The sequence below is a fragment of the Drosophila ficusphila genome, unplaced genomic scaffold (genome assembly GCF_018152265.1).
Source record: "Drosophila ficusphila isolate 14025-0441.05 unplaced genomic scaffold, ASM1815226v1 contig_198, whole genome shotgun sequence".
NCBI lineage: Eukaryota > Metazoa > Arthropoda > Insecta > Diptera > Drosophilidae > Drosophila > Drosophila ficusphila.
Genome location: NW_025064092.1, coordinates 9,584,758 through 9,601,566, shown reverse-complemented (window position 1 = coordinate 9,601,566; position 16,809 = coordinate 9,584,758). Strand labels below are relative to the sequence as shown.

The window sequence follows — 16,809 nt, the reverse complement described above, 5'->3', positions numbered from 1 at the left end:
CTATTTTGTGCATCTAGCTTGCGACATTTCCAAGCACCTGTGGCCATTATGCAAACACATCGAATGCAATCCTTTCACTGCAGCCTCTCAGTTTTGTGCAATTGATTGCGGCCACGATCAATCAATTAATCAACTGACTCCGCGCAGTCGCAGTCGCTCCATGAGTCACCTCTCGACTCCAGTTTTGAGACCCCAACTGGGGCTTCTTTTTGAGTCATGGACCCGATGGTCCGATGGTTTGAACCCCGAGAAGAAACTGAGTTTTAAATGCTGCAGCCTGCAGCATCTTCATCTTCGTGGCACGACAACGTGCCTCACTCTTACAACTCCTACACCTCTCCTACAACATCAACTGCCACCAGATAAAACCCATCAAACCCAGATACTTCGTTGAGTTCGCTTTAATCGTATTATTTGGGCCACAAGGTTTACGGTTTACGGCTGATTGAATTTATTAAGGTTTTCCGTGGAATCGCAGGGGGTTTTTTTTTCGGTTTTTTTGGTTTGGAAGGGCTGCGCATGCGCACGCGTTTCGCTAGCGTTTCGCTAGCGTTTCGCTAGCGTTTCGCTAGCGTTTCGCTGGCGTTTCCGCTTTTACAGGCTGACTCATAAATCGAAAGATCTTGGAGATCTGCAATCTGCGATCGGCGGAAGAAAGACAACCATGGCCACAGACTCCACGACTGGTTGGCTCTTATACTCGTATGGGATTCTGGGGTTCTGGTCTATTACCTAAGTTGCAAGATGATTTGGGCTCTTCTCTGTACCGCTGCATGCTGCATCCATTTGTCATTTCAATCGAGGCGACTCTGAATCTCAGTCTGAATCCGAGGCAACACAGGGTGTTTCTGGCCAAGAAATCTGAGCCCCTTTGCACTGAGAATCTCGAGAGAGAGACTGCGGCTGAGAGAGTGGAAGCAGCGAGCGTTTACCTGCTCGGCCAAGACATTTACCTGTTTAACCTACTCCAAGACAAGTAAAACTCCCCCGTTTCTCGATTCGGATTCGGATTCGTTTTGGGTTTGGGTTTGGGTTCGAGTTCGCCTCGGGTGTTCAGTTTTCAGTTTTCAGTTTGCTCAGGTGAGCTCGCTGTTGATATAACTGAAGTTCTTGTTCCCCTGAAAAACCAGTTTCTCCAGAGAGCGCTCTCCATATCTCTCTCTATATCTCTTGGCTCTCCTGGTCGCGTCTCTCGCGTTTCAGTTGGCCGAAAGCCAAGCGGCCAAACGAGTTTCAGTTGCGAGGCAAATTTCCCAGTCGGCGGACGTGTTTTAACCAGCGGTCGCTCCGATCCGAATCCGAATCCGAATCCAGAAAACGCTTACAGAACCGAATCTCAGTGGAAAGCGAGTGCTCTCGAGAAGAATTGCGCGCGCGGCAAAAGAAACCAAACGGAAGAAACGCTGCCTCCAAACACGTTCAAATAAAACTCTTTTTTTCTGGTGCCCGCCAAAGTTAAACCAACAAGAAGGAATATATATATAAAGCTGTGCCAAAATCAAGATAAATCATTGGAATACTTTTGTGTACACGAAACGAGAAATGTTTGCGTAAGTCGAGAATTCGAACAAAAGCCCAAACAGAACTCAGGTTTTTGGCCAGTTTCGGGGATTTGGTTTGCTGTTCAGAGGTTTTGTTTGGAAGTGAAACAAAGGAGTTCGCCACATGGAATTACCTGTTTTTACCTGTTAGCTATTGATTGTGTTGGCTATTGATTCTGTGATTTTCGACGAGCATGTGGGTCCGCAGCAGAAATCAGAAATCAGAAACCATAGCGGTCCGCAGGGGTTTGGATTAGAGCGCCTAAGAGCAACTTGTTTTCCACTCGCCTCTTGCGGAGATCTTTTGGTATGTAAATGCCTTGGCAGCCCGCAGCCTTCGTGGAAACCTGCTGCTGCTGCTGAGCAGGTACAGTGGTACAGTGGTACAGTGGTGCAGTGGTACAGTGGGCACTCGCCTAATGGCTAATGCATTTATGCTGCTTATTAGCGATTAATCTGTGCGCTGCACGCAGGCTCTCGGCAAACGAGTTTCCCAGATTCGCGTCTTTCCCTAGGGAAAGTCCGGCGGATCACGCGATCTCCAGTGCGGTTCTCCCTCCACTTGGTTGGTTCTCCACTTGGTTAGTCGGTCCAACAGCCCAGGAGGGAGTGTTTCGGTTTCGGTTTGGTCTTCCAATTTGCATGTACCACGCTCTTTCCTCCCTTCCTACCTCCCTTCCCTCCATTCCCCACTTGAATCCACTCCACTTGACGCCACTCCACTCCCCCAATTGAAATGCAGGCCGTCAACCCGGGTTGGGCTCCTTCGGCCAAGTTATATGTCACTGGCGAGCCGTCATCATTATCTTGGCCATCAGCCATCGGCCATCAGCCATCAGCGATCAGCGCTATGAACTCGGCAACTTCTTGGTTTTGGAATCTCCTCCGCTCCAGTCGAATATTAAGCAGCAGATTCGAGTATTCGAGTATTTATGGTTGGTTCTTGGGCCTCCGACGCCTGCCTGGAATATATATAAATATGTAAATATATTCGATGGGAAAGGGGTTCCCCCGAATGGTCATTAGCCATCATTTGGCAGTCGCCTCACGTGCGACAATGCCTCGCCATCCCTCGGGTTGCCACTTGTTGCTGCTTAAGAACTGCCCCTTTCACCTGTGCGTACACAGAAAGAAATTAGCATGACCTCGGACTCCTAATTCGTGTTAAGTGATACTTATTTTCAATATTCAACAACTGCTTTTTATCAAAGAAGAGGAAACCAGTAATATTTCTTGCCCTGTAACTGATTTTCTATGCCTCGTTTATCTGCCTGCCATTTGCAACATGGGTTGCAGGTTGCAGGTTGCTGGTTGCTAGTTGCTGTTGCACTTCCACGTGTGCTGTTCCCACATTTAGCCAGCATTCAGCTATCAGCATTCAGGTAGACTCTCTTTGTGGCTCTTTGTCTCGATCTGGCTGAGAAAAAGGTCAGTTCTTGGTTGTTGTTGTCGTCTTTGTTGCCGCTGCTGTAATTGCGGAAGCAGATTCGTTCGGCCAAAGCCAAAGGCAGCGTTTGGGCCCCCCGCTTGTGGGCCAACCATTGAGGCCCATAAATCATCAGGTTCGCAAAAAACCAAGAACCGAAAAGCACAAAAAAACAAACAAAAAGCGAATAAAACAGCAACATTAGCCAGCAGTCAGCATTTAGCATTCAGCAGCAATAATGAGAGGTAGCAATAATAATAATAAATGAAAACATTTATGATGGCTGCAGGCCAACTGATGTTAAGTTGCCAACTTGTTTTGCATTTGGGAAACGGCTCGCCAAAGCTCTCAGTCTTCGTATCTGTATCTGTATTTGTATTTGTATCTGTATCTGTATCTGTATCTGTATCTGTATCTGTATCTGTATCTGTATCTGTATCTGTATCTGTATCTGTATCTGAACCTCTAACTCTGATGTGTATCTGTATCTGCAGTCGGTTCGAAGTGTGCAGGCCCCACACCTCCAAAGCCCCAAAGCCCCAAAGCCCGATCTATAAATATCTGTAAATAGTGTCGGTCGGAGACTCAAGGACTGCCACTTCTGCCACTTCGGCTTCCCCGCCAAGTGTCGCCTCGTCGAGTCTCGCATCGATTCCATTCGATTCAACTTGACTCTACTCTGCTCTATGTTACTCTACTCTACTCACAAATTAAAACAAGCGAGCAAATCGAACTGGAGCCTCGAAAACACGATCCAAACGGCAAACAGCACTGCTGAATATTAATATCTGCCAGCGAAGGAAATATGCATAACAGTGTTACTCCGATAGAAGAATTTCCACATCAAGCAACCAATTTATGTTGTGATGATCAGTGGCGAATCTCAGAGGAGAAGATTCACTTGCCTCGCAATTACCCAATCAGTTTCCCAAGTAACCTTATTTAAATTCCATTCAGAGTTGTGTGATCCCATTTCACGATCAATCCAATCCCTTGGGCCTTTGCCTTTACCTTTTCCTTTGCCTTTGCAGTTGCGCACTTGGCGCAAATAGTTGGTCAAATAGTTGGCCAATTGCCGGCTAATTGCGTGGCCTAAATGATTCGCCAACTTCCACTTGTTGTGTGGCAAGAGTGGTCCATGGGTCCAGTGGTCCCGTGGTCCAGTGGTTCAGTGGTTCAGTGGTCCAAAAGCGGGAATTAAAGAGCGTGACGTGTGATTTTGTGCTTTACCCCGGACTAATTAGCATGCAACAGTTTTGTCCAATGAATTACAATGAATTACACTTGTACTCGAATAATAAATACAACCCCCCCGCTGCACTTTTTAGCTGGAAAAACAATTAGGGGAGAAGCGCAAGTAAAAAGTACAAATGCAGCGGGAAATCAGTGGGTTTCCCCGGCCAACTTCCGCTCGCCAGCGGCGGCTTTTCCGCTTTTCCGCTTATTAAACGTTTTTATGGCCACAACTATAAAGTATAAAATCCAGAATTGTCACCCGAAAGGGCAGTCAACTCCAGTGGAGTGTTTCGGAGTTCAGATTTCCTTTGTCTGCGGCCAAACTAAAACATGTTCGATGTTTATGGGCTAAAGGAGGGTTCTTTTGGGTCTTTGTTACTATATTTTCACTATATTTTTATAGGCAGACATCGTGATATTGGGAGACATCGTAACACTCATTAAGCAGAGTAATGTTAGCAAGCACAACTCGGAATTGTCTTCTGGGCTTTGCCTGCTGTAGGTTCACCTCCGCCCTCCAAGTTTCCATGGCACTCGGTGTGTTTCCCCCACTTGAACTTGAAAACCCGCTCATGCAGCACAGTGTAAACAACTGCAAGCTGATGAACTCACAACTCAAGCTGTTCGCTCCCTTCGCCTCTCGCTCGAATCCCGAAACTCGAAACCCAAACAGTTGACAAGTGTTAATTGTGGCGACTTCATTCGCATTCGATTCCAGGAACTGCATGCGAACAGCAGATCGTTGTGTATTTTGTGAGTAAGTGAGTACTTGCACGAGCACTTCCCAAAAATATGATCGATACTTGGTTAAACTGAAAGTGTGTAGACTTTGCTGTGACTTGGAGGAGTATCTATAATGTACTCCATTAAAAACCAATAGGATGTCGTCTTATAATAAAATATATTGTTGCTCTACTAAGAGGGACAGAGTTTTAAGAATTTCATTGGCTAAAGAATTGCGCTCTGTGCATATTATTCTGCATTTTGAGCCGACTCCAACTCATTGTTCGTGTCGGGTCGCCGTTTGGGCCAAACAATTGCAACTGACAGCAGAAACGCAGAAACGGCAAAAGGCGTTTACAGATCTCGGATCTCGGATCTCAGCCATATGTCGCACATGGCGTCATTCGTGTCGTGCGTTCTGTTCTCTGCTATTCTTTTCGATCCGAACTCCACATTCAGCCACTCCCCTGGATCACCACTATCCCATATCCATTGACTCGTACTCCAGGGGCTCCAGTTCCCCTCGCTCTTCTCAAATTGCACTCTGCAGTGCGGCACTTCATTTGCCAGGCGTCAGCGGTTGTCAGGCGGCAACATTAGACCGCTTTACGGCGCTTACCGCTTACCGCTCACCGCTCACCACTCACCACTTACCGCTTATAGCTAACAGCAAACAGTTTACCGCTGACCGCTGCACATGCAATTCTGCGGCTCTAGTTTTGCAGAAACAGCTTTTAGAAACAGAAACCGCTGAGTGGACAATTTAGTGTTCAGACCTTTCTGGGGCTGGAGAACTTTGAGTTTGTGGATGTGGATTATGGACCGGTTTGCTGGCGAAACTTTCGATTGGCCGCAAATGAGGTCGAGAGCAGCAGGCCAAAAGCGAAAGTCAAGTCCAGTCGGCACTTCGGCTTCGGAATCGGCTTCATGAGTTCCATGTGGCTGCTGCTGTTAGGGTGTGCCAATTGGTCACTCTCCATCAAAGGAGTCCGAAAACCTGTCGCAGCTGTTATTGATACAGTGATACAATGATACAATGATACAGTGATACAATGATACAAGTCTGAAGTTCTCCACCTTCCAGTGGCTTCAAGTGAATTGCTTAGCTGCGAGTGTAGTACTTCCTCCTTAATTGCTGGGGGTTGCATTTCCCTTTCCACTTTCCCCTTTTTTTGGGGGCTGACTCTACACTTTTGGCCGCACTTCCGCTGGAATTCCAACTTCCCTTTAAACAGTTTTTTTGAGCTGACTAGGGAATATCTGAATATAGGCACTTAACACCCGGACTGCCAAAAACTCGAGTTGCTAGCGAAGAGGCTTGAAAGCTAAGCGATTTCCTAAACAAACCATTTCCACAGTGACAGTCTCGTGTTGGTGGAGAGAAGGCACTGAAGCCCCGACCACCGGAAGCCCAGCAAGATGATCAAGTTCCGCTACAAGAGGAAGGAACCCACCAATGTGGTGGGCGTGGCAAGTGCCAATCCTGCAAATGGAGCAGGATCAGGATCGGGATCGGGAGGCGGCTCGGGAGGATCAGTCAACCCAGCAGTTGCCACTCCGAATGTGTCCGCTCCCCTGCCCGTTCCCGTGACCCTCCACCACCCGCAGCTGGGCCACCTGATGAGCAACAACGGAGGCACCCTCCCGCGGAGCAGTCCCCGCAAGCTGCTCCTCGACGGAGGCGACAAGTCGGCCACTCTGACCCGCCACCAGTCGAAGCAGAAGGCCTCGGTCAGTGCGCTGGCCAAGGTGGCCAGCAGCGTGGAGCTGGCCGTGATGGGATACAACGGCAGCAGCAACATCAGCGGAAGCAACATCAGCAACATCAGCAACATGAGCAACATGAGCAGCAGCATCGCGGGAAACTCGGAGAGGGATCGCTGCATCAATGCGGTTATTGTAAGTCCAGGGAAAAGCACTGCAACTTTACATCTACCATAGTACATATTCCATAATATATAATATATTTATTATATTTAATGCTCATTCAAAGTCTACTATAGTAGATATTCCATATGATAATATGATAATACATAATGTATTTATTATATTTATTTTATATAATATATTTAATACCTATTGAAAGTCCAGGGAAATGCACAGAATCTATCATAGATCTACCATAGTAGATATTCCATTTGATAGTATACTTACCATTTTGTATAACTCATTGTAAGTCTAGGAAAAGGCACAGAAAGTGTGCATCTAGTATGGAGAGTATTCCATGCGAGTAATATATTTATAATTTTTTATGATTTATATAGCTTGATAAGCAGGTTTAAAGTTACCGGGTTTAATTGTAGGAAATGCTTTATATTTTGGCAACTTACACGTAACCGAAGATGAGATAAGCCAGATGGCAAACAAAGCCAACGAAGCTCACGAAAGTCAGTCAGCGATGTCTTGCGAAAGAGTGGTTCTTCTACGGGTAGAAGTAACTTTAAGAGAAATCAAGATAGATTTATGATATAATATGATTCTTCTGGAAGAAGAAGCTTTCAAGAGAAATCAAAATAGATTCGTGGTATAAGATGGTTCTTCTAGATGATATGATATGATATTTTGAATGAAAGTAGCTAACTGAATTCTCTTCCCCCTCGAACAGGAACTGTTCCAGCAGCTGCAGACCAGCTCGGAGCCCGCGTTGTGTCCGGAGCCACTGCGTCGGGCCCTGGCCAGTGGTCCGCTGGCGGGGAGGAGGTTCCCCCTCGGATGTCTGGGCGACGCCGCCGAGTGCTTCGAGCTGCTGCTCCACCGCGTCCACTCGCACATCTCGCCGGACGACGGGGACGCCTGCGAGTCCTCCGCCTGCATCGCCCACCGCCGCTTCGCCATGCGGGTCATCGAGCAGAGCGTCTGCAAGTGCGGCGCCAACTCGGAGCAGCTGCCCTTCACCCAGGTGAGTAGGGGGATTCCGAATGGGATTGGGCAGCACAACTGCATAGTTCAGAAGTTCAGATCGTAAAGAACATGTGTGCAGGGTATTCCCAATAAGCGGAAGAGATTGAAAGTGCGGCTTAGGTTAACTCTAGTATTTTAATACCCGCCTGACTTGTTTCTGCCTCACTTTGCATACCATTTGCATCATTATCTTCCAACCTAATGAGCCTTATATATATTTGGCTGTGAGCTTAGCTTAGATCAGCTTGAGTTGGCTTTATTACCCATCTAAGTTCGGGATTACATGTGTTTCTGTTGTCTTCTTGGCTCTTATCTTCCCAAGAAGCGCAATAAATAACTTCTAATTGCTCTGCTCTCTGTACAATCTCTTACAATCTGTTAGACAGACAATCCTTGAACTTTTCTGCGAGTGTAGGCAACTCGTTTGCTCCGCCAATCCACCAATCCACCAATCCACTGATCACAGATACCACAGATCGCTGATCGCTGAGTTGGAGAAGGAGAAAGAGAACTAGTGGCGTGGGCTTCGGTGTCTGAAGCTTGGAACACCTGCAACACTCGCTATTGCTGTTGCTGTTGTTGTTGCTGTTGCTGTTTATTTTGCTGTTGCTGCTGCACTTGTGGTCCGTGGCCTGAGTGTCTGCCACTTGTCGCTCCCTCCGAGAACAGAGAACAGTTACCCGGGTGACCAGAGCACCGATCGAAACGGGTTTACTCCATGCCAATGCATATGCCAATGCACATGGACATGCAGATTGGCCAGCGAAAAGCCGCCGGACCAGTTGGACCCTTAAAAGGGGGCACCTATTCAGATACTCAGATACTCAGATACCCAGATATTCGATGGCTCTTTTCCAATAGAGATACTCTTGCGAGTGTGTAGAATGTGTGTAGAAATCTCTCGGGGTGACGTCAGCAGTCCACTTAAGTCGCTGGGATGTGGGATGGGGGATGTGGGCGTTCCACTTCCGCCTTGACCATATTACTATATATTACTCGCTAATTGCTAATTGGCTTCTGGCTTCTCTGCTCTCCTCCTACAGATGGTGCACTACGTCTCCGCCTCGGCGCTGACCTCCCAGAAGAGCCTGGCCCTCCAGGCGCACCAGCAGCTGAGCTTCGGCCAACTCCTGAGGGCCGCCGGCAACATGGGCGACATTCGCGACTGTCCGGTAAGTAATCCACTAATCCTTAATCCCTCAAGGAATCCCTCCTAACTATCTACTATCTATCCATCTCCTTAAACAGAACACCTGCGGCGCGAAGATCGGAATCTGCCGGGCGCTGCTCAACCGACCGGACGTGGTGTCCATCGGGATCGTGTGGGACTCGGAGCGGCCGGCGGCGGACCAGGTGCACGCCGTGCTCAAGGCGGTGGGCACCAGTCTGCGGCTGGGCGACGTGTTCCACCAGGTGAGCGAGCAGCGGTGGGCCCAGCAGACGCAGCACGAGCTGGTGGGGATCGTCTCCTACTACGGCAAGCACTACACCACCTTCTTCTTCCACACGAAGCTCAAGGTGTGGGTCTACTTCGACGACGCCAACGTCAAGGAGGTGGGTCCCAGCTGGGAGGGCGTCGTGGACAAGTGCAGCCGGGGTCGCTACCAGCCGCTGCTGCTGCTCTACGCGGTGCCCCAGCAGCCCTCCTCCAACGGAGGAGGAGGTGCCTCCACCCTTGATGCCGCCACCATGCCAGCCATGCCAGCTATGCCGGCCAGCGTTCCCTCCAGCGGATCAGTGGTTCGTAGGGCGGTCACTCCCAGTCCGGAGAAGCCCATCCTGGGCAACACCCGGCGGGCCATCACGCCCACGCCCACGCCCACTCCGCTGAGGAGTCCGCTCAACGACTACCAGAACCTCAGCGTCATCCAGAAGAACATCTTCCCGGGCGGCGACGAGACGGACGCCTACATCAGCCGCAAGACGGTGGAGCACGTGCTGAGTGCCCAGTACCAGAACCTGAGCGTGATCCAGGACAAGATCGGAGGAGGAGGAGGGAGTAGCATACCCAGCATGAATGGAATTCAGGGCATTCCCCCCCAGAACGCGGACAAGGACGGGGGATTCCTCAGCAGGAAGCCCATCGAGGCGGTGCTCAATGCGCAGCTGGCGCGAAGGCAGCACCTGCAGCTCCAGCGGAGCCACAGCGCGGAGTCCAGCTCGGGCCACGCCTCCTCCTCCAACGGGAGCTCCCCGCCCAGCGACGGACTCACCATGCCGGAGCACCTGAACCAGCCGCGGCGGCGGGACTCGGGCAACTGGTCGGGCGACAGGAACAGCGCCAGCTCCGCCAGCTCGACCACCCTGGACAACCCGTACCTCTACATGGTGGCCAAGCGGGGCGTCTCCGGCTCCGTCTCCGCGGTGCCGCAGAGTCCCACGCGGCACGGACTGCCCTACGATCCCGGCTACGACTCCTTCTCGCTGAGCTCCACGGACTCGTATCCGCCGAAGCACGCGCTCAACCCGCAGCTGGCCAAGATCCCCGAGGCCTCCATGGGTGTTAATGGAGCTGCAATGGGAGTGGGTGCAGTGCAGCATGGGCATACCCATGGATTGCCAGCATTATCGGGCGACTGTGAGAAGCTCTGCCACGAGGCGGACCAGCTGCTGGAGAAGTCGCGCCTGGTGGAGGAGTCGCATGATTTGGAAACTGCCTTGGTGCTCTGCAACGCGGCGGCGGGAAGAGCTCGGGCGGCGATGGACGCGCCGTACAGCAACCCGCACACGATGACCTTCGCCCGGATGAAGCACAACACGTGCGTGATGCGCGCCCGGAGCCTCCACCGGCGCATCCTGGTGGAGAAGGGCGCCGAGGCGGAGGCCATGCCGGAGCTGAAGCACATGCGCGAGGGCAGCACCTCCAGCGTGAAGCACGTGCGCCAGAACAGCAAGGATCGCACTCTGGAGAAGGAGCAGCAGCAACATCAGTTGCAGCAGCATCACCAGATGCAGCAGCAACAGTTCCAGATGCAGCAGCAGCTGATCCCGGCCAGCATCGAGATCTACGCCACGCTGCCCAAGCGCAAGAGTCCGCTGAAGGCGATGGTCGCCGCCTCCGCCTCCGCCTCCGCCTCCGCCTCCGCCTCCGCCTCCGCCTCCGCCTCCGCCTGCGACGACTACGCCATCGAGTACGAGCAGGAGCGGCAGGAGAAGCCGGAGAAGCCGGTGGCCGCCAGTCCGGGCAAGCCGGAGCGGGAGAGCCGCTCCCTCTTCGGGCGCAAGGACAAGGACAAGGATAAAGAGAGGGAGAAGGACAAGGAGAAGGAGAAGCGCAGCCGCAGCGAGGACAGGAACAAGCTCACCCGCGAGTTCTCGCTCACGGAGACGCTGCTCGTGAACGCCAAGGACACGCTGAAGAAGCACAAGGAGGACAAGGACGAGAAGAAGGAGAAGGACAGGAGCGGCAAGAAGCAGCACAAGATCCGCCGCAAGCTGCTCATGGGCGGGCTCATCCGGCGCAAGAACCGCTCCATGCCCGATCTCACCGAGGCGGTGGACGACGTGACCACTGCCGTTCATCCTGGGATGGCCCACCACCACCACCACCCGCACGTCGCCTCCTCGGGAGCCGGGATCCTGGGCAGCTCGGTGGACGACAGCGGCGTGGGTCTGGGCAAGCACAGTGGCCATGGAGGCCACGCCATGAGCGGCTACATCTCCGAGGGGCACTTCGACTACCCCGGCTGCTCCTCCGCCGGATCAGGGGGAACTCCGGAGCGGGCAGCAACCCCAACCCGAACCTCGAGCGCAGCAAGCTGATGCGCAAGAGCTTCCACGGCAGCGGCCGCCAGCTGACGATGGTGCCCAAGGTGGCGCCTCCGCCGCCCATGCGCACCAGCTCCGCGCTGACCCCGCAGCAGCAGCAGCAGCAGCAGCAGCAGTTCCACCACGAGGCGAACCTCTCGAACCTCTCGGCGATGAGCTCGAACACCTCGATCAGCGAGGACTCCTGCCAGACGATCATCACTACCTGTGCGCAGGTGCACTCCGAGCAGAGTCCGCTCAAGGAGATGGTGCAGGCGCTGTCCGGCCAGGAGGAGCTGCCCCTCCCCCTGCCACTGCCACCCCCGATGGAACTCCCGCCCTATCCGAGTCCGCCGCACTCCGCCTGCCACTCGCGCCAGGCCAGCGAGGACTTCCCGCCGCCGCCGCCGCCGGAACTCGACCTGGAGCCCCTCAACCAGCAGCTCAGCCAGCTGCAGGCCCTGGAGGCGGCCAGCAAGCAGCAGCGCCAGCAGCTGGACTCCCTCGAGGGCACCACCAGCATCCTGGCCCAGCTGCAGCAGCGCCAGCACCTGCTGAAGCTGCGCAAGGAGCAGGTGGGAGCAGGCACCCCGGCGGACGCCACCTGGCTGAAGGAGCTGCAGGTGCGCCAGGCCAACGATCTGCGGGCCATGCAGCGCAAGCTGGAGGCATCCTCGCCAGCGAGCGTCCGCGATCTGGCCCACCGCTTCGAGCAGAGCTCCTCCACTTCCACCTCCTCCGCCTCCGCCTCCTCTGCATCCTGCATCCGCTCGTACGCCTCGCAGGAGCTGCTCTCCCAGCCACTCCAGAATGGCCAACAGCAGACTGGCGGCCAGCTGCGCACCCAGATGAACGGACTGCCCAGTGCCAAGCTGGACGTGGATGAGGTGGACGCGATGCCGCCGGCAAGGAACTCGATGACCGCCCTGCCCTCTTTGCTCCCCAGCCACCAGATGCTGCCGAAGCCCAAGTACGAGATGAGCCAGTCCCAGATCGCCGAGGAGATCCGCGAGGTGGAGCTGCTCAACACGATGGTGCAGCAGACGCTCGGCCAGAGCCAGAACCAAAGCCAAAGCGGAGTCACTGCGCCGCCCAAGCGGGTGAAGAAGAAGAGCGTCTCGTTCTGCGACCAGGTGATCCTGGTGGCCACCGCCGGCAACGAGGAGGACGACGACTTCATCCCGAATCCGATCCTGGAGCGGGTCCTGCGCACCGCCCAGCATCCCAACGAGAAGGTGACCGCCCAGATGATCCAGCAGCAGCAGCAGAACATGCTGCGCCTGCAGACGGAGGCCCAGCCCCGCCAGCAGTTGCAACAGCAGCAGCAACAGATGCAGCAGCAACAACAGATGCAGCAGCAACAGCAGCTGCAACAGCAATTGCAGCAGCAGCAGCAACAGCAGCCGTCGCCCATGTTGGGCAGACCAGCGGCACCCTCCGCGGAGATGCAGCGATATGTGCAGAGGATGCAACAGCAACAGCAACAGCAGCAGCAGCAACAGCAGGAGTTGTACCGCCAGCAACAGCAGCAGCAGCAGCTGCAGCAGCAACATCGCACCAGCATGAGCGGCATTGCCAGCCAGCAGCACTTGCAGCAGGTCGATGCCCAGTACACCAGCATGCCGCGTCCGTTGCACCATCCCCAGCTGCTGGCCCAGAGCTACTCCGTGCAGCTGCAGAAACACCAGCAAATGCAGCAACAGCAACAGCAGCAGCAGCAACAACAGCAGCAGCAGCAGGCCCCGCAGCAACTCAGCCTGGGATACTTCAGCAACGGCACCTGCAATGTGGCGACTTCCGAGCAGGTGCCTCAGCCGCTGCCCTCGCCCTACCAGCGCGTTCCCCTGCCCCATGGCTACCAGCCGGCGGCAGCGGGACCCTACTACCCCCTGCCCAACGCCCAGCAGCAGCAGCAGCTGCAGCAGCAACTGCAGCAGCAGCAACTCCAGCAGCAGCAGCAGCAACAGTTGATGGCCAAGCCCGTGCAGAAGAAGGTGAGCTTTGAGCCGGGAACGAAGGGGGAAACCGAGTGCCTGCCACCGCCGCCGCCGCCGCCGCAAACGAAGCTGGCCCTGCAGAACGGACTGCCGGAGGCGGGATCCGTATCGGGATCAGGGGCACCAGCAGCAGCAGCGGGGACTGGCACCGCCTCGCCCGCCATCACCGCCATTCCCACCCGCGTCTACAACAATGCCATCGTGAAGGCCTCGGCCAAGGCCGTCGAGTGCAACCTGTGCCGCAAGAGGCACGTGATCGCGCCGGCGGTCTACTGCACCAACTGCGAGTACTACCTGCAGATGCTGAACCAGCGCAGATGATGATTGATCTTCGATCGGCGATCCGCGCCCATCTCTAGTGCAACTTTCTAGCCGTACATGGAACCCGTTAATCTCAAGCAACGCAATGCTGCCACGTCGCCAATAAGGATCCGCCAAGGATGTACATACATAGCATGGATACAAATACGAATAGCTAGCTGTAAGGATTTAGGGTCGCGAGCTGCCAGCCAGGAGTAGAATAGGGGATCGGGCGGAAGGCAAATCGGAGGGGGGACACCACACAGTCCTTCTATGGTTCCACATGAGAAGTTCCCGCTGTGCCAGCCAGCCCACCACCACTGCCACCCACCACCCACCACCCAGTACCCAAGAATCCAAGAACCCAAGCACCCGCACACAAGCATATTGTACACGCTCATCCGCACCTACACATATACTTGCCCAGGAGCTGAGTTGGTGGCGAGCGGAGCAGCCAGGAGCAGCGGCATCCCGGAGTCCTTGCTGTCCTTGCCCCGTTTGCCACGGCATCAGCGCCACACGTCGCCCCATTGGACATCAATCGCTTGACTAAATGCATTCCCAGACACGAAAACATCTCAAGCCTGGCCAGCTGTTAGAATAAGTTTTTTTTTTTTAAGAAACCATTTTTAATTCGTTTTTTTTTGTCAACTAATATCGAATATGTTTTGTCTTTCTGTATGTGACGCCGGCAGTTCGAAACTCAGTCGCTGAGCTTCCTTGTGCGTGATGTTGTCCAACGACACTCGCATTCCCATTTTTTTTACTTATTTGTTTATAATACTTTTTTTAACTCGTATTCAGTTGTAGCATTTATTTTTTTACAAAGTGTGTACTTAATTAGATGTAAGAAAGTATTTTGTGTCTACTGCATTTACAAGATTCTTGTATTTATAGTGTTAATAATTCTTTTACAAATTACATATATAGTATTAAGAATATATATTTTGTATAAGGTTTTTTTAAATAGGAAATAAGCGCGAAAAGAGATGTCATCATCCACAAACACAATAAACAATTATTTTTTCTAAATAAACACATAAAAACAAAAAAGCAATGTCTTCTGATTTGGGAATAATTAAATGGGGGAATTCATCTAAAAACGATTTCAAGGAGCATTTTTGTCCATTCGGGCAGCCAAGTTGGCAGCCAAATTGGCAGTTTCTGAAAACGAAATACCAGGCGAACATAAGTGCCTAGAAGGTGGCTGCACTAACTGACGAACGAGCGTAGTCGAGACTCGAACTATTTCCTTTTTGGTGAATAACGTCAGCCACAACATAGTCGAGTTTCAAACCATGCCCTCTGGGTGGTCAAATTAGCCAAGTTTCAAACCATTTGATCATGCGGTGGCTGGTGTAACTCACCAAAAAGGAAATAGTTCGAGTCTCGACTAATGCTCGTTCGTCAGTTAGTGCAGCCACCTTCTAGGCATTTATGTTCGCCTGGTATTTCGTTTTCAGAAACTGCCAATTTGGTTGTCCGAAACATCTCCCACAGTCCAAAAATCAAGAACTTCATTAGTTAGTTTTTATAATCTTTAATAATGCGATTTCTACATAAATAATAATTTTGTTTCTTATGCTATATTAGAAATACATATATTGATATTATTATAGTGTAATGTAACGCTGCGCTCCTCCTCGAAATATCTGGTCCCAAGCTCTGCCATGCACGCCAGACTCTGCCACTCTGGTTTCCAGCTGCCCCCGTTGATCACTGAATCCTGCTCAAGCTGCCACATAGGTAGCAGTATACCCGTTAAATAATAAATATACACTTATTACTTTTTAGTTGTAATAAGGCCAAAAAGTGACTTACAGCGGAACCAAACACTGTTTTGAGCACCTTATGACCACAGTTAACGAGCCCAAACACTTTTTGGACGATTCAAAAAAAATGATTTTTGGCCAATTTTCGCATTTTTCATAAGTGGTAACACTTATGACTTTTTGCGAAAAATGGCAAAATTTCAACTTTTTTGGGTGTTTATACCATCGGATAGGAAATTTTATTGCGAATTCAACGATGTATGCCATTCCACATTTGGAAGAGTACTTCCTTAGATAATGCAAAAAAACTGGGGTTTTTTAAGCCATTTTTTGTAGTTTTGGGCAAAAAAAACTTTTTCCATTGGTAATTTGTCTGTTATTTGGGCAAGAAACAACTTACAGCCAAACAAAGTATAGTTTTGAAAACTAGAAAAGCCCAATATTCATGCCACCGAATGCAATTTCATTGTCATTTAACTGATCCTCTAGTTAGTTCATAAAAACTGATTTGGGAAAGATCAGTTGACAATTCCGGTAGAAAACACTATATTCTTAGTGGTTCGACCTTCTACCGTTTATGTTCGCTTGGTGTCTGAAATCTAATCATTCGATGGAAATCAATGAGTTCGAAGACCATTTTTGTCCATTCGGGCAGCCAAATTGGCAGTTTCTGAAAACGAAATACCAGGCCAACAGAAATGCCTAGAAGGTGGCTGCACTAACTGACGAACGTGCAGTAGTCGAGACTCGAACGATTTCCTTTTTGGTGAGTTACACTAGCCACCGCATGATCAAATGGTTTGAAACTTTGCTATTTTGACAACCTAGATGTCGTGGTTTGAAACTAGAATGTGTGCTGGCTATTGTTACTCACCAAAAAGGAAATCGTTCGAGTCTCGACTACTGCACGTTCGTCAATTAGTGTAGCCACCTTCTAGGCATTTCTGTTGGCCTGGTATTTCGTTTTTTCAGAAAATTTTTATTTGGTTGTCCGAATGGAAAAAATTCCTCTGGCCGGCCTTTGCTGTCTTTAATCGAATAATGAAAAAATCGTTTCCTTTCATTTAATTTTAACCCCCAAATACAAAATAAATAAGATAATGAGGAAAACATTGGACAATAAATACTCCTCGGGATTAGGTTGTCCGATTGGTGCTTAAAATTGC

General features: G+C 51.4%; 1 protein-coding gene across 1 annotated transcript; it reads left to right on the top strand.

Moving 5' to 3' along the window:
- The first annotated feature begins 1,010 nt into the window (after positions 1 to 1,010).
- Positions 1,011 to 14,908, top strand: LOC108091324. Its single transcript, XM_017190463.2, is given in 6 exon segments — positions 1,011 to 1,550; positions 6,285 to 6,825; positions 7,532 to 7,825; positions 8,871 to 8,999; positions 9,076 to 11,532; positions 11,535 to 14,908. Coding segments are annotated over 5 exon segments (5,718 nt in total). The 5' UTR covers positions 1,011 to 1,550; positions 6,285 to 6,345; the 3' UTR covers positions 13,893 to 14,908.
- Positions 14,909 to 16,809: the final 1,901 nt, after the last annotated feature.